The sequence below is a fragment of the Diuraphis noxia genome, unplaced genomic scaffold (assembly GCF_037042655.1).
Source record: "Diuraphis noxia isolate RWA-SAM2 unplaced genomic scaffold, SU_Dnox_SAM2 contig0005, whole genome shotgun sequence".
NCBI lineage: Eukaryota > Metazoa > Arthropoda > Insecta > Hemiptera > Aphididae > Diuraphis > Diuraphis noxia.
The window spans coordinates 8,018,689-8,036,613 of NW_028301715.1; the positions used below are offsets into that span (position 1 = coordinate 8,018,689).

A 17,925-nucleotide genomic window follows, 5' to 3' on the forward strand; every position below is an offset into this window, starting at 1 on the left:
AATGAAAATTACGACAGTGAATTTGAATGAAATAACAGTTCATTCAAAATTCAAGTAGAATCTAAACACCACAGTAATTCAGTAGCACACTAATTAAATTCCATACTTGCATACATGTCACTATTTACTGAAATAATGTAATTTCCTACGTGGTATAACGTATAACCGTGTAGTTTGAAGTTATTAACACAAAACTTAACTGCAGCGTTTAATGGGCGGTGTTTCCCGATATGAGAGCTAGCCTCTCCCTCTCTGACGGTGTTTTAATACTGAAATCACGTTATATTTTCATAATAGTCACATCGTATCAACTATCAGTACTTTCATTATAATATCACTACATTAGTTTTGTAACAAGATGTACCTTAGGTTCTTACCAAGTTATTGTCCTCTTCATGCAAGTTAACAAAAATTGTCACTGGTAACCCACAAAAATTCCTAATTTGTATGAAAACTTTTTCTTATGACTTATGAGGCCATAAATACTGTTTTATTATTATTATTTTTTTTTTTGAAAGGGGTGGGGGTAGGAAGGTAGGGAGACTAAATCCTAGATACCTAGTCCTCATAGCTATGGCTGTTACCAGTCGGAATCTATTAACAGCATCCAAGATGCAAGAAGTAGGTATGTACTATGTATATATTCTAAAAGTCTAGAGTTTTTATGTAAAATATCTTTTTATTATTAATATTAAAAATTATAATATTTTATAGGCAATAATAATAATACCTATGTTGTAGTTTAATCAATCACACAATAATACTTAAAACATTTATTCCTTTGGTAAATCTAGATGACTGAACAATATTAAATATTCATATCATACAAATGCAAATAATGTTCAAATCATCATTGAAAAAAAAAATGACTACACAATATTTAAGTATAAAATACACAAACACACGACAAACACAAAAATAAAAATTCAGATAGTAGTATAAACAATGAATATTTGTTATTACTTAAAGAATACAAAAATATATAATAAGTTACATAAATATATTAGTGATATATTATAAAAATACAACAACCATTGGATTTATTGCGGAATCTGTGTAAAAATAATTGACATGCGCTCTAATGATTTTTTATAATGGTAACTGTAGGTTTATTGACATAGATTTTTTGTAAACAGGTTGTTATGAGCAACTTGAATACTATTGTCTTAACGTTATTATTAAAATATATAAATATATAGGTGTATATTTGTATACACTATGCATGTAATATATGTTCATACACGACAAAATACACATTTTACAAAAGAGGGGAGAAAAAACAGTCTATACAATCAGATAATACATTTGACGAAAAATGATAGTAAAACGAAGTTTCTGTTCTATACAATTTCACTAACATATTATTTATATAATATTTTTTTACTAACACGCAAATATATGAATACAATAGATTAAAACAAATAATATCTGTAAATGAGATTACAGTATAATTTTTTTTTTAGTATGTAATACAAATATTGCACCAATAGGTCTCAATACAAAAAAAAAAAAAAAGTTTACTGATAAAAAAATAAATGAGGCTGTACTCATATTGATATTAACAATACCACAGTTTGATCAGTGAATTATCAAAGATACATAATATTTCCAGAATTCTCTATTTAGTTTAAATATTATTAATTTAAATTTATAACATAATAATATTATGTATTTTATATGGCTATACTAAATAAATTGTATGAACTTAATAAAAAAAATATCAGAAATAATAAAATCAATCTTCATTGGTCACAGCTTCATTTGTTTTTTTATATGTATATATAAAAAGAAAAGCAATAAATAAATGTTATTTAAATTTTTTTTTATACAGGAGCTTTCATTGGTGGTTTCTTAGGAGGAGGTGTTGGTGGCCTGTTGTTTTCTTGTGAGTTGATTAATGGTTGTTCTGACTGGACATGCAACAAAAATGAACTGTTTAGTATTTTACCAATATCTAATATAAAATGATCTATATATAAAAAACAATGAACACTGACCATAATGTTATTCATTATAATAGGACTACAATAATCAGGTAGTCCCAAACTATCTTTGTCTGAGAGATTTGAATAATCAGCTTCTCTAGTCTTTGCAGGCAGTGGTGGAGGAGTGTCATCATCACTTGCTGTTGAATCTGTTGCTACTTGTAAAAATAATAGACTTAATGTAACAACAATACTCTATTAAAATATTATAGTAATAACTCACCCAAGGAATCTCTGTTAAGACTGTTCATGGATGGTAACTTTGAAAATTGATACTGACCACTATTGGGTCGACTTAAACGTCTCTCTTTTTCCACTTCTGAACGTAGTGGCCTCTTGGGTGTTAGCTACAGTGTTATGATAAATAGTTATTTTTTTCATCGAAAAATAATTATTGAATAATTATTTTAATTACCTCTTGCCGTAACTCAATGACAGGTGTAGGAGAAGAAAATACACTTAGATTACTGTTCATAGAACTCAAAGACATATTGTCCGCATCAGGCAGTGCATACCATTGACTATTGCTTGAAGAGCTGTTAGAAATGCTTAAATCTCTATCATTTGTTGTTGCCATTTTTGATACAGTCCTATTACGTCTTTTTTTTTCTTTTTTATCTTTTCTTGTAAGTGCCCCAATAGTACCAAATTTATTTGAACCAGACACTAATACAGGTCCAGCAAAGATAGCCAAGCTGGAAGATAATGAAGTCGTTGACATAAGAGATTGCTTAGTTATACCATTTTGTCCTCTGTAAATAAAAAATGATAGTACTAGTAAATACACAACATATAACATTTTCCAAAAGAGGGGGGCTAAATCCCCATAGCCTCTCTCTCTCTTCTCTGATCCATGCAAATGAATACCATATACCCTTCCTAATTAAGCAGCTGACTTACTCTGCTGATCCAATACTAGAACCAGAATATCTTTTTTCGTTAAAACGGCTTCCTGCAGTTGTATGTCTTCTCATTTTGATCACATCAAATTTAATATCACACGTCTAAAAAAAAATAACAATGTAAACACACTCAACAATAATTAAAAAATTATTTTATGATTTGTATTCTATTCACCTTTTTTCCATAATTTTCTTCAATATGCACTTTCATTTTTTCAAAACAGTCTTCAAATCGTGATTGTAAAGGTGTCAGCGATGGTGGAGCACGTGCACTATGTACTTTTACACCAATATCTAATAATGGTATTTGGGAAGCAACCAAATCTTTTAACATTTCGATAAGTTGTTCATCTTCTTCATGATTCGCCGAATATTCAGGTGTGAAAAATGCTTTTTCATACTTGGTTACTCCTCCCATAACAGCTGCATCCAGTATACCATTCAATTTCATAGTCAAAGGATTCAATGGCAATGTCGAGTCATTACGATGAGCTATTATCAACTCTCTTAGATACCTATTATAAAAAATGATAGTTTAAATACTAATTTGAGGAGTTCTTTGACATTAATTACTTATTTGTTTCCTGCATAGTCTCAATAGCATTTTTAAGTGGACTTATTTCGTATGTTTCGAAATGTTTAACTGGAAACCATCGTAGTATTCCAGGTAATGAATATGTTGTATCTAACACTGTGCGTTCAATCCATAGATTTGCAAACTCATTATCATCATTTGAGTTTACCTTAGGATCTACACGGTAAAATGGTCTTGAAAATTTAAATCGCTTCACATCATTTACTCTGAGATAATAAATTAATAAAAAAAAAATTATTTATCAAATATAAATTTAATATTGTAAATTATGCAGTAGTTTACCTATAATATCTAAGTATTTGCTGGCTAATCGGTTTTCTCAATAAATGTTCTTTTCGTTCATCCATTACTGGTTCTACATTATTAATTTGAATATCTGTATTATTTATAGAGTTAAGGGAATTAAAAAAATTGAAATATAAAATTATTAATGCTTGTCAGTCATGAAAATTCACTATAATTTCAATAAAAATGTTTTCATTTTCAAAAGGATACATTGATTAGAAGATTCAGTAATTTCTGATCCAGGTTTTGATAGGGTTTGCATTAATGTAGCATTAGGAAATTGATTTAGTGTCCTGTTTGAGAAATCGCTTAGACGTTCATATTCTTTACCTCTGTATATAAAAACTTTGTTTTGTATGAATGAAGGAAAACCTTTGCCATAATATGCAACTCTGAAATACTCTGGTTCAGGTCTAAGCTGCTTCATTATATTATCATAGAAATTTGACATGCGTTGTAACAATGAGCTTAGCTGTATATAATCATATGTCTCACTTTCACACTGTCTGGCTAGTTCTTTACACATGTGCACAGCACATTCCCACATCTGAAAAAATAGTATAATACAAAATTGCTGTGTAACTGTTTGAAGGCAATAAAGATCTTACTTTTCCTTTATTGAAATAATCAATGATGTCGTGGTATAAAGCTTCCTTTAATTGTCTATGAGTGTCGCATGTTGGATATCTCAATGGAGATCGTAATAAAGGTGGCAATGGATCATTTGACCATAATAGTAATTCACTGTGTAGTCTAAGAGTATATGCAGCTTCAGCAAAGTCGTCACACTCTAAATGAAGAGAACACAGTTTGTTCACATATCTGATGTACATTTCTTGTCGTTTTATATCCATATAGAAATTCTAAATGAAAATAAAAAGTTTGTAGAGTTTATTGAAATGCACTTATATTAAGTTATATATATATATATTTATTTACCAATAAGTTGACAGTACAGTTCATCCTATTTTCTTTGTTTTCATCATTTATAACTGCTCGATATTCTAATAACCGCTCCAGAAGACCAGTAACTATTTTAACAAATCGATAACCCTGAAATTCAATAATAACCAAATTTAAAAATGTACAACATGCTTTATTTTATTTTTTAGATATTTATGAGATTGTTAGTTCTAAAAACCTTAAGTATGAGCAATAAAAGTACTGTAAAATTATACACATATTGTATTTAGAAATAAGAAACTTTTAAGTTTAATATTCAATACAAAAAAAATGAAAAAAAAAATATATACTTAATTTTATAGGTATAGTGCTATTATATTGTAAGTGTGTCAAGTATATCAAATTTTTATTTTTATCAATAATCAATATTATTTGTAACCATACACATTTGTGCTTAAATTTAACAGTTATGCTTCTGCATAAAAAGTTATATATTATACAAATAGTTCAACTCTAGATCATGTGTTGAATATTGTCAAATGAGCAATATTATTAGAAATTTAAATTTCATTATTTTAGTTGACTTAAATAATATTATTATATTAATATTCACATAGGTAGTTATAAATAATGAATTAATTAGTGCCGAGAAAAAAAAAACTGGTATCGTTGGAATTGTTTCTAGTACAACAATATAAAAGGAATTAAATATTTCTGTATCTGGTAATAAATATTCAAATTTTGTAAGTTGTAACTATTTTTTATAATAAGAAATATTTAATTTGTTTTGTGTACTTAAAAATTGGATTAATTAGGTAAAAGTTTGCAGATAATGATTGACAGTATTTAAGTCCTAAACCAAATACTCTGCTTTCTAAAATTATTTAACTTTGAGGATTAAGTATTTTAATTACTTGGTCTCTCATAGTAGAATGATTTTCACACTTCCTTAACATTACAGATTCAAAAAGTTCTTTGAATTGTTCATCGCCTTTACCACCTTCAACTAAGTGATCAAGTTTGGCGATCATTTCGTTTTCAAACTGTTAAACATATAAATTTAGTAAGCATCATTACAATATTTACCATTACAAGTTTATGACATAAGATGAGAATTTAATATAATTAATTAAAGTAGACTTACGTCGTTGAATTTAGCTTTGATATTACTTGAGTCTCGTTTGTTTGTGTGGCCATCGAAACACGAATAAAACTCACATTGCATCATATCAAAGAATATAGGTATGGTTGCTTTGCGTAATTCAACTTCGGGCGTCAACGTCATCTCTAGGAAAGAACCCACCAGACTAGGGACGAAATTTACTTTGTACTGCCCTATTAAACAATATAAACTAATCTTAAAACTGAAAATTAACTCAGACATCCAGAACAGCATGGTGATACAATGCCACTCTAGTGTTCTATGTAAAACTTACCCAAATTAAACCACATGCTTAGGATTTCAAATCCGGTTTCTCTGCGCATGTCTTTGTACCGACTAATGATCCGCCAGCGTTTATTGGACGAGAACTGTTCCAGCTGGAGAGCTGGCTGAGTCAAGAACGTGACGGCACAATGGAAAAAGTTGTTCCACGCTTGGTGTTCGAAGTCTTTGAAGAAATAATCACGGATGGTGTGCGAAAAGTACCTCAACGACTTCAATATCACACTGTGTAAGGAAAAAAAAAACATTTAGATAAATATTATCTGTGAATTTTGTGCGTGTAGTGTGCAAAGCCTGCGCGTTACAACAACCCTAAGGAGGTGGAGATCTACAAGATGTACAGAGGGTCGAGACTAGGGATGAGATTATGAGAAAGAGGTGGAAGAGGCAAATGTTAGTATCTCGCAGTTTCGGTACACGTTCGAGAGTAAAACTTTTCACGAGTCAATATGACATATTATTATGCATTATGTGATGCATTCCGGACGAAGGAACGAGAACGGTACGCTCAAAAGCGCGACGACATCTTACCTGTTCTGAAGCATTATCATCTCGCACCAATCTTTGGGAAACACCGGCCGTATAACAAGATCCTTGAAGACGAGCAGTATCTCCATGAGAAAATCTAACAGGTCGATTTTAGTGGGAAAGTTTTTGATGTAGATATCAAAGTGCTCGGCGGTCATCTGGCGCAACGTCGATATCATGATGGACACGAGGTAGCCCTACAGCACAAAAATACGAAATCGTTTGTCGATATTAAAACGGGAAATAATGATTATTGTAACCTCCGCTGTATATTCACTGGTGGGCTTTTAGTGCTCGTCGATGAAAATAAATTGTTTTTTTTTTCGATTATTGATATTTACAAGTCGAAGTTTTTTTTTTAAATTATAATTAATTTGCTTCTGGTTAGTAACAAGATATAAGGGTTGTTATTAAATTAAAAATCATCATCGTATATACTTACCACTAGTGTTCCTTCGCGGTTCATCGCTATGGTGGTTTGAATTACAGTACGCATGACAGTAAGCATTATTTCGGTAATATCACGAAACGTTGATCCCGTATCGGCCACGTACAGCAGATCCATAATGTCGCCTAATAGTTTTACACACATTTCGACCTGTACACAATGGGCACAGTCGTAAAAATAAATTTCACTTTTACATGAGTCAGTACATTTTCATCAAATTAGACGGCCGCGAGGTCTACAACACAGCGTTAAGTCCACAAAAACAAATAATAACAATAATACACAGAATTGCAAAAACCTTAAAAATTCAATAAATGGCTCGATCCACATGAAAATAGTCTATCCACAAAGCAAATGTTTATGGTTTATACGTATTATACGAAAAATAAAATTAAGAACTCACGAGTAAAATACATTTTTAAACAAATATACCCTACTCAAATCGTACCAGCTTTAAAAGACCATAAATAGAAACAATATACAAAATAAAAGATTTGAAAAATAATTCTTATAATAATAATAATTAATGTTTACGAAGCCTTCTTTACACTACAAACGCACCATGATCACTTATTATCTACACGATACTCAAAAATGCTAAGGAATTTGCCTATACTGTACTCCTTAAAAACGGTTGGTATCGAATCCACTTAACCTTCTAATTTAGTATAAACTTTAATTGTCCTGAGAATATTAGTTATTAAATTATCACAATATTTCATATGGAAAATTTTCTTTTTTTTTGAATGTTTTAGGTAGTTAAAATGATTTATTGGTGGCATAAATGCATAATACAAAGTTTAAATATTAATCTAGTTTAAACTTTTAAAGTAAACAGCCGAGTACCATTTAATGTGTATAAATACATAATTATAATTAACATACTTGATCACTCATGTCAGGAGAGTCTAGTAACTTGCGGCCATTTTCTCCCAGCACTTTGGCAATTTTCGCAACTGATTTTGTTTTGTTTCGAAACTCGATGCTAGTTTTCGCCTGGCGGAGTTAATAAATACTACTACTAAACATCACCTACTGAAGATTTATTTTCTTTTTCATTTAAGTACCTTATATTGATATTATGTTTAGCAAAAAAACAGAAATAGAATAATAATACTTTTTATAAAATGAGATTGATTTGTTTATGACCAAAAATAAATAATATTTAAATTACATTCATTTTTTTTTTTAGTATTACAATTATCAGGAAGAAATGCATTATTTAATGATTTATTATATAAGATAACTATGCCAACATGATCAAAATTTAAAAAAAAGTTAATTTTTTTAAATTTTCTGAGGCAAATGCATTTAAGGGTGTTGTTATTTATTACTATATATTTTGTTTATGTAACTAATATGTTAAATTATTTTTGATATCAATGTATGATTTATATATATTTATTTATTAAAATATATTTAAATAAAATATTGAGCAAAGTGCCCAAAAATAAAATAAAATAAACAGCATATTAAACATACATTGCGATATTTTTAATTAATAAAAATAAGTCTTTTAATAAATGGGAAAATGAAATATTTAAATTTTATCACATAATTTTATTTTTTCAAGATTATTTTGAAATGTACATATAGAGGTAATTTAAACCAGTTTTCTTTAATTTTTAAAGGTTATAATCTAATTACAGTAATTTAATATTGTTCAATATAAATTTACTTTCATGTTGTCACATTTAAATTTTAAATTTAATTTACAAATGTTTCTAGCAATTAAATAATGCATTTCTTTTTAAATAGTTTTCAAAGTTAACGAGAAATCTCTAATAAAATTACCTATATTAGGGTCGACAGTATTGAAATCGCAGATTAATATAGCTATAATAAAATCGGTTCTAGTGTAGAATAGACCATAATACTGAAATACCAAAAAAATAATAGGATATAGAGGTATTAGAACCAGTACACTAAAAAATATTGTCAAAGGTATCCAACCCATATATTTTACGGTATTACCATATTTGGACGGTGTGTTGGTACTTCAGTACTAAGATATATCATTCGAGCACTATTCTAGCAATAGTGCAATACCCACCCGGTGTACCTATAACAGATGGTATATCCCCAAAAACTGTCAACCTTGGCTTATACAAATACAGATACTTAATTGAAAAAAAAAAATTCTTTGAGTCAATTTTAACTATTATCTAAAACCAAGCCAGTATTATTAGTCATCACTCATCGCTATTATAGAAATATTAGTATAACAACAAATATTCAAATGTATTAATTTTTATTAAAACATCCCAAACAAACATGCACTTAATAAATAATTGGTTGGTTTTTAATATAAAATTGTAAATAAGCCATTCAAGTAATTTATTGTCATTAGTTATGACAATAAAATTGGTCAATGCCATTCAAAATCTAACCTCTTATTTTTAATTTTTTTTTTTCCTAAGTCATAACATACTTAAAATAACGCTAACACTTGAAATAAAAAAAATGAATTTCATTAATTTAATAGGTGAATAAATATGAACCACTATCTAATTCCAAAATATATTAACCAATTTAAGAAGAAAAATAATTCAAAACTAAAGAAATAGTTAGGTAGCAAAGTTAAAGGATTTTTTTTTTCCCATAAATTATCAAGGTAAAAGTAGATTTTTAGATGAATAAATATAGATTTGAAAGTTTTATAAATAATTTTACCCACATTTAATATTAGTATTTGCAACATTTAAAAATTTTTATTTCAATAGAAGCACAAAACAAATCAAGATTGCCAATGTGCTGTGAGTGGTAGGCCAACAAGCAACCACGAGGTAAACTCTCATAACACTGAAATATGTTAAAATATTTATACAATTAATTTATGTTAACACACATTTTTAGTTACAAACAATTCATTCCATTTCGTTTTTATACACATAAAAAAGATTGCCATTTTGTTAGAACAAACAGTAATGTATAGTATACATTATTTACAGTGTCTTAGAAAGTTTAAAATATTTTATAATTATAAAAATGTCTGGAGTATTGATTTGTTTAAAAACAATCTAAACACTATGTATGTGAGTATGCGACAATATATATTGTTGGTTAAAAATATTGAATATTATACTGTGCCACATAATATATATATTTAAATCACAAGCATGCACGTTGCAAAACTCAAGATGCAACAAAACGTTAAATGGAGACGTGAGCAAATATTTTAATTCAACCAATATTTACTTAAGAGAACATTACATACACATGTAGAATCTCAGTCTTAGAAATGTACAACATACCAAAAACTGTTTTGCGAGGGACAACTATACTCCCTCTATGTTTATAGTATAATTACTAAAATTCCACAACTCATAGGAAAGAACTTTATCTGTGCCGGAGTATGTTTTTATAATTTGGAAAATATAAATACAATTAAAGTTATCAGTTTGAGAACATTAGTTTCTTTTTGCAGTAATTTTTTTCTCTATGCATTTTAGAATTTTTAAACATCTATTATAATATATACAGAGGGAGTATATTTGTCTGGTGCTAAACTAAAAATTTAAATAAGACATTTTGTGATAGAAAAAAGTATTAATCAATTGCAAATTAGTTAAACATTATTAAAATTATTATTTGATAGAAATAAAATATTTGCATACATAAAATTAATGAAATATCCAATTTGAAATACAGTACATACCTCATCTGAAGACTCTAAAAGCTCTTTAATTCTAGCAAGAATAGATGGAAGTAATATGGCACGGCAATCTGAGTTTAAAAAAAGTTGGCTATGAACTATGTCACTCATGGTAATCAACTTTTGTTTCACCAATCTGGATGGAGGCAAGTTACCAATGAGTTCCACCAGTAAAGTACTTTAACAGAAAATTTAAAGTGCAACAAATAAATGATAATATACTAACCACATTAACATTGAGTCTTAGTAATAAGTAATACAATTATATACCTTAATTGAGTAGTACTAAAGACAGTCATTATGTCGGGAATAGAATAAGGAATATATTTAAGACATGCACCTTGTAAAAATAATGTTGAATCTGAGTTATTACACATTAAATTTGATATCAACTTCAACATTTCATACATGGACATTTCAAAAGTCTGTTGTCCTTTGCCTTCATATAATCTATTTAAATACAAATAATAAATATATAATATTTATTAGTATATACATCGGAAAAATGGAAAACAAGCAATACAACATAATTAAAATCATAAGCAAAAATAGACAGTTAACATTTTTGCAATTGGGAATAATGGAATATACATAAAATGGCCTAAAATTACTTTATGACACATAAACTGTATGTATAAGCAAAATTATTTTGACAGGGGTGTGACTTGTTTATATGTGTGAGGACTGCAGTGTCCGCATGTGCTGTTTGTTATTTAAAAAAAGTGCCATGTTGATCTATAGCCAAGCATTTTTTTTAAATATATATATTTGATTATATATTAATTGATAATAGGTTATATAGTATATTCTAGGCTTCTAGCTATTTAATCTTTTTAAAATTTTATAGAAATGGTAAATATTACAGATGAAAAAAAACCCTTGTTACTAATTTACTCATCAAAAATTTCTGTTTGAAGATTAGTTCCTTTTTTTCCTTCTACAACAGATCTTATAAATAAAGCTACCAAGATTTTTTTTTTTTGTATTCAGTATAAAATATATAGCATTTATGGAAGCCTAGTTACTAATAGACTTGTAATAAAACGAAGAAAAAAAAAATACTAAGGCATTTTGTACACTACCTTAGCGAGTTTATCTACCTATGATTACAATTATAATTTTAACATATTATACATAATTCAATATTACAATTTAAAATAAACTACTTATAGTATAAACACTTACTGAGAAAACAAAAAACGAGATCTGGCAATAAACTTCATGATGTACTTGAATGACTTCATTATTTTTAATAAGAGATCTTTGTCAGTTTGATCCAAGTTACTTAAATGGAACTTTAAAACAACTATCAATTTACTAAAACACACAATAATTATTGTAAAATATATCATTGTCAAATGGTTTTTAAGTTATAACTAACTCACTTATAGGCCAGTGTTGCAGAAAAACTTTCTTTAATATACAAATCTAGAACTGGTTGGAAGTGTTGATATTTTCTATCAGAAACTAATCCAATAATATATAGCTAAAAATATAAACATTGAAATCGGTGAATAATAGATATAATAACAGAAATTACTGTTAAAACATATTTACAAACCAAACATTCAAAAACCATGTTGTCAAAGAGATCAGAATCAGAATTATGCATGAGAATATTAAATAATGCATCTAAAACATCTTGCAAGAACTTAACTACTTCTTCACCATCAACGTTCATTAAAGCTGATAAACTTGTACGAAGTTTGTCAGGGTGACTTGTCCAATTCAACAAACCCAAGAGATCAACTAGAAGAAATAAAAATTCTAGATTATTTAATAAATAGATATTTTACTAACAAACCATTTTGTGTTAGTTTGGTTGAGCAAATATTTGACTGTATTATAAATATGTCTTTATTAGCTAAGGATAGTCCAGGTACAGATATTTGATTATTTGTTTCGGTTAATTCATTTTTCCTTGAAGCAAGAGTTAGATACGAAATGTCCATGAAATCAAATTTTTTATGATCAATCTGTAATATATTTTATTTTACATAAAATATTTAATTTATAGAAAAAAAAAATCTTATACCACATACTTTGTACACCAATAATTCATGTAACGTGTCTCTCAAAGTAGTACCATTATCTTGCATTAATTTAACAAATGATAATGCAAATGGTTTTTCATTTTTATCTTTGGTTTCATTTGATGATCTATGTTTGAACATGAATTTCAAATGACTACCTTTAAAATCCTCTATAGGTATGGCTAATTTTACAATTTCATACCAGCGAGGTTTATCTTCATGATAGTAAACAACAGAATTAAAATCAGAAAGAGGTTCAGAGTCACCACCCAACATGATTACTCCCTAAAATAAGTATTAGATATTAAATATTCAATATATAAACCTAAAATAACAAATAATCATAACTTACTAATAACTTAACACCCTTTTCATTACATGCTGTGACAGTAACTTGGATATTTTTGTCTGAAGAAGACAAACTCCCTCTTGAGAATTCTCCATTTACTAACATTAGGTAGAGATCATTTCTCACATCACCAGGTAATATAACTTCCGGAAAGCCCATTTTTCTCACTAAGGCAACATTACCGAGTACTAAATGTGGACATTCTTCACGCACCTACCAGTTAAAATAAATTAAATTATAAATATATTATACTATAATAAATAAAACAGAAGAATTATTATTATAATACCTGTTTAATATCCCCATGCAGTAGTTTAAAACTGACATATAGTCCTTGACCTTTGTGTTCTTTATGAGAATAGTCTCTGAGATTTAAATACCTTTTCAGGGTATTTTCTAGGTTATCCTTTTCACATCTGAGAACGTAGAAAAAATTTAACTAAAAGTTGTATTTTAAATTAAATTAAAATATATTTACGGTAAAAATGGCATAAAATGATGCTTGTCTTCATCACTCTCCAATTTTTGAGTAAAATACAAAGTCAAATCCATAGCAGCAACACCCCATGGTCTACGGATTTGTGTCGTAGCTCCACTCTTTTTACTATTACTATCATTATCCATACCACCAATTCTTATTATATAACAAACTAAGTATACTTTCTCTCGAGTTAAATCTCTGGTTCCTAAGTCCTAAAAATCAGATATTAACATTTGTGAGTATCCTAGGTCACTTAAATTAAGAATTATAAATCATTTTTATTTAGATTATTACTGTGAATAAAGCTCTGAAATTATGAAAAATATCAGTCTGTGACCATCCTTGGTCCATTTTATTGGTTGCCCATCGTATAGCAAAATTTTCAGAAAATGATTTACCACTCTTCACATCATATAATGTTAATAGTAGTTCAGCATCATCCATTATTTTGCACATGAAATTGTGTACAGATAAATAAACAGTGTAGTTATATAAATAGTTGATTTGTTGAATTGACTTTTTATACACCCCAGCGGTCTGCAATTATAAATATTATCACATTTAAAAACAATCGTGTTGCATTAAATAAACAATAATTTTACATGAGAATTTTGGATGCGTTCAGTGGCTATTTCATGATGTTTGTACAGCTGGATTGTTGGTGTATGTAATGGATTTAAAATATTACCCTGTTCATCCCGAACCACCATATCTAGCCCTAATAATCTAAAAAATTAAACACAATAAAAATAATTAACTTTATTACTAACAATCATAACATAAAATATAAGTTAAGTCATTTCAACAAAAATTACATCACAAACGAGTCATTGTTGTTTAAATAATAATAATGATATTTTTTAAACAATTTTTAAAATCATATTATTTTTTTATATTAAAAATTTGTTTACTTGTTTCCAATATCTATGGTAGATGTAGCCAGTCTTTGTATTTCTTTTAGCTCGTCTACAGGAAGTGTACCAGATAATATTTTACTTCTAAAATTTATTAATTCGTACATTTTATTTTTTACATTTTTAAAATTTGAGTTGTGAGACTGAAAAAAAACAAAAATAAAAAATAATATTTGTTTACCTATTTAAAAATAATTTATTCTTACTATGTATAATTGTTTCCATATGGCACCCCATTCTCGGATGACACTGGTTAATTCATGCACAATTTGTGGTTGCTTCAAAACTGTCAACTCCGCAGGCCTAATAATGATAAAAAATTGTTAATCACTAAATAATCAATTTTAAAAATCAAACAAACCCAAATTTTTCGACAACATTATCCATAATATGAACAAATTTTTTAGGAAATATCCCGTGGGTTGATTTATTCTTAAAAGAGAACCCGTAATACCATTCACCACATTCTTCCAGAACGTGAACACATTCACCGGCCAGCAGTTTGATACGATGTGGTCCACTTTGAAGATAGTTATGAATAGCTACAAATCAAAATTCAGGTCACAAATTAATAAATTATATTAATAAATGAAATAGAACAACAGCTAATAATAGTTGAAACATAAAACGGTATAGCTTGTCCCCTTTTTGCAGTCATGGTGTTGTTTTAAAACACTCAATTATAATTATTGGATGTCATTGAAATTTGCTAACAAGCTCATCCTGCATCTAGTAATGATGGGAGTAACAATATTTTTTTGTATTTGATGGCCAATACACTTGACAAAATTACAAACAGTTTTGTAAAGAGATAAGAGAAAATAATTAACAATACATTTCATAAATATTGTTCGAGAATTTTATAACAAAATTAGGTATATTTTTTACAATAAAGATAATTTCTTTATTTGTGCTATTGATTGTCATATTTTTTATAGATTAAAATTTTTAATAAGTATTGGTTTTGTATATTAGTCATTTATTCGACCAACAAAATTACTAATTGCGGGAAATTGAATTCTTATAACTCTATCAACTACAATTCATATGAAAATTTAATATTTACTACTTAGTAGTAGGTTACTATCGGCCATTTAATATGATAATACATCTATATGCTTGCTCATAATAAATTATCTGTATATCACAAGGCACTATTAATTATTTTTATTCTAGGTTTTTTTTTTTGTTATTTGAAATATTTTTGTAAGTAAAAATTCTTGAAATGGTTTAAAATTTATTTAAAAATAAAAAAAATACTAATTAAAATATCCAATAGGTATAAAACAACCCAATAATATTGAATAAATATCACAAATAATATTTATATTAGTATAAATGTGATATTCAATCAAAATTTAGAACCATTAAATTAAAATAAATTGAGTACCTATATAAATTGCATAGGAAATATAATCATCGGTGTGTCATATTATATAGGTACACAGTACCAAACAACAACCGACAGTGTCTCGCATACTAATGAGAGATTTAGCAAAGTGTGTTTACCACAGCAATATCCGAACAAGCAAACCGGGACGGAAAGCGAAAACAAACTGAGCTGTTTGAGGTTTGACCAGTTTCAAACCGTGTAAAATATGATACACTGGTCCGCATAGGCGAAACTACGGGTCAGGCCACTATGGCTTAATACTAACTGGATAATATACTGACATAATAAAATTAAAAAATAAAAAAACTTATTTTATAATCCGAATTTTTTTTTCATATTTTTCATTTGGCCTGTCCTAATACAATTTTCTAGTTTCGCCTGTGCTGGTCCGTTTCAAGGAAGACAATATCGTCCAAGTCAAGGTCCAAGCACTAGGCAGCCAGGTAGGTATAGGTACTCACCGATTCCATATCTCTTTCGGTCGCTGACATGGGTCCAATTTTCGTCAGTCATGTCATCAAACCGTCATCTGCCGATTCGTCGAGGCGATGTTGCAAGGGTGTACGCGCACATATGTATCCGCGGAGAGTTGTACACGGTGTCGAAGTCTCGATGACACCTTTAGTACGGTCAACCAGATTCGGTGAATATAGGCGGGCCGATCACCACCACCACCACCGCCACCAGCGCACGGAGGTAAAGGGGAAACACGATCGGCGGAGGGAAAAGCTAAACTGGAAGTGTGAAAAAACTTCCGGCCGGAGAATATTTGAATATCGCGGACGCCGAAAACCGACGGACGGCCGTTCGTAGAGGTGCACTCGAATTTCACTATTGTACGCTTAAAATCATTTTGTTTACGTTATCAGCAGCACGGCGGCGACGACGTGCCCCTCCAGTCTCACCAGTTGCCATAAAATATTGGAAAACCATGATGACAGAGTGATAATAATATTATTGTGGTTGTTGTTCTCCGACCACAATAATATGGTAAATACAGATAAGGAGAACGGATCTAGGCCGGCCGCCCGCCACAATATTGAAGACGCACGGGGGAAAACCGAACCTAGTTAAACTGCCGCTGGTAGCGCTTCCGTCGTTTGCGTAGGGAGTGATTATTTAGTGAACCGACAACGGCAACAACTATAATAAATTAATAAAAGTACAATAAAACAATTAATAACAAATAATAATGATTTAGTGTCTTCGTGCCTATACCAGTACAGCAATAATACATAAGGCTCCAAGTATAATTAAAAATTCCAAAAATCAGATTTTGATAAACTGCATACAATTGACACGCTAGACAAAATTATATTTTCAAAATATTGTGGAAATATTGTTCTGTGGTGGTGAACTGCTGATCAACCGTTTTCACAATATTGTGTAGCTATACTTTATTCAATGTTTGGTTTATACATTTTTTAAATATTCGGTATCGAATCAAATATTTTTTAAGTATTAATCTATTTATCTACGTATACCAACATATAAGTGTATTATTATATCATAATATAATATTGATATACCGGTAAGCAATATACATGGTACGGTAGCAGACAATAACAGCAACTCAAGTAGTCAAATGTTTATTAACCAATAAAATGTTATCAATTCGCGTGTTTTGTTTAATTTATCATAATATTGCACCAGCCATAGATTGTTTGATGTAAGTATTTGATTTCGGAAATTGGTTGATCTCTGGTCTTCGGGTCTGGAGAAAAAATACGGAAAAGCCAGCGTCAACCTGGAAATTTACTATTATGGCGTATTCTGCTAGAAGGGTTATTAAAAAATCATGGTGTCAATTGTAAAATATTTAGAAGAAAAAATACGCTTGGCGAATCGTGTATAGCCAATTCGTGCGTAACTGCGGTGTCGTGTGAATGTGTGTGTATATTTTTTTATAGTAATTTTTAACTTAATAATAATATTAAAATATGATCATGATGACCACGTGTGTAGGCAATCGCGTATTGATGAGAGTGCGCAATTGTGCACAGTAAAATA

The 17,925-nt window shown here is 29.0% G+C and overlaps 1 protein-coding gene across 3 annotated transcripts; it reads right to left on the reverse strand.

Moving 5' to 3' along the window:
• Positions 1–933: 933 nt before the first annotated feature.
• LOC107169453 (dedicator of cytokinesis protein myoblast city) lies at positions 934–16,881 on the reverse strand. Of its 3 annotated transcripts, none has more exons than XM_015519189.2 (33): positions 16,377–16,881; positions 14,884–15,064; positions 14,729–14,825; positions 14,520–14,665; positions 14,211–14,334; positions 13,903–14,145; positions 13,606–13,820; positions 13,417–13,543; positions 13,131–13,340; positions 12,788–13,063; positions 12,550–12,721; positions 12,307–12,494; positions 12,131–12,231; positions 11,931–12,062; positions 11,016–11,195; positions 10,749–10,923; positions 7,976–8,086; positions 7,085–7,240; positions 6,646–6,839; positions 6,107–6,339; positions 5,815–6,005; positions 5,585–5,713; positions 4,707–4,820; positions 4,376–4,630; positions 3,978–4,314; positions 3,765–3,858; positions 3,461–3,688; positions 3,063–3,402; positions 2,886–2,989; positions 2,401–2,737; positions 2,209–2,332; positions 1,998–2,143; positions 934–1,910 (listed from the first exon to the last, which is right to left on the reverse strand). In XM_015519189.2, the coding sequence occupies exons 1-33, from the start codon at positions 16,426–16,428 to the stop codon at positions 1,824–1,826; spliced, it is 5,799 nt and encodes a 1,932-aa protein (XP_015374675.2). In that variant the 5' UTR covers positions 16,429–16,881; the 3' UTR covers positions 934–1,823. The 3 variants fall into 3 exon arrangements, with proteins under 3 accessions (XP_015374675.2, XP_015374684.2, XP_015374692.2); XM_015519198.2 differs by having other exon boundaries at positions 1,998–2,140; positions 16,377–16,879; XM_015519206.2 differs by lacking the exon at positions 7,976–8,086 and having other exon boundaries at positions 16,377–16,880.
• Between the last annotated feature and the right edge of the window lie 1,044 nt (positions 16,882–17,925).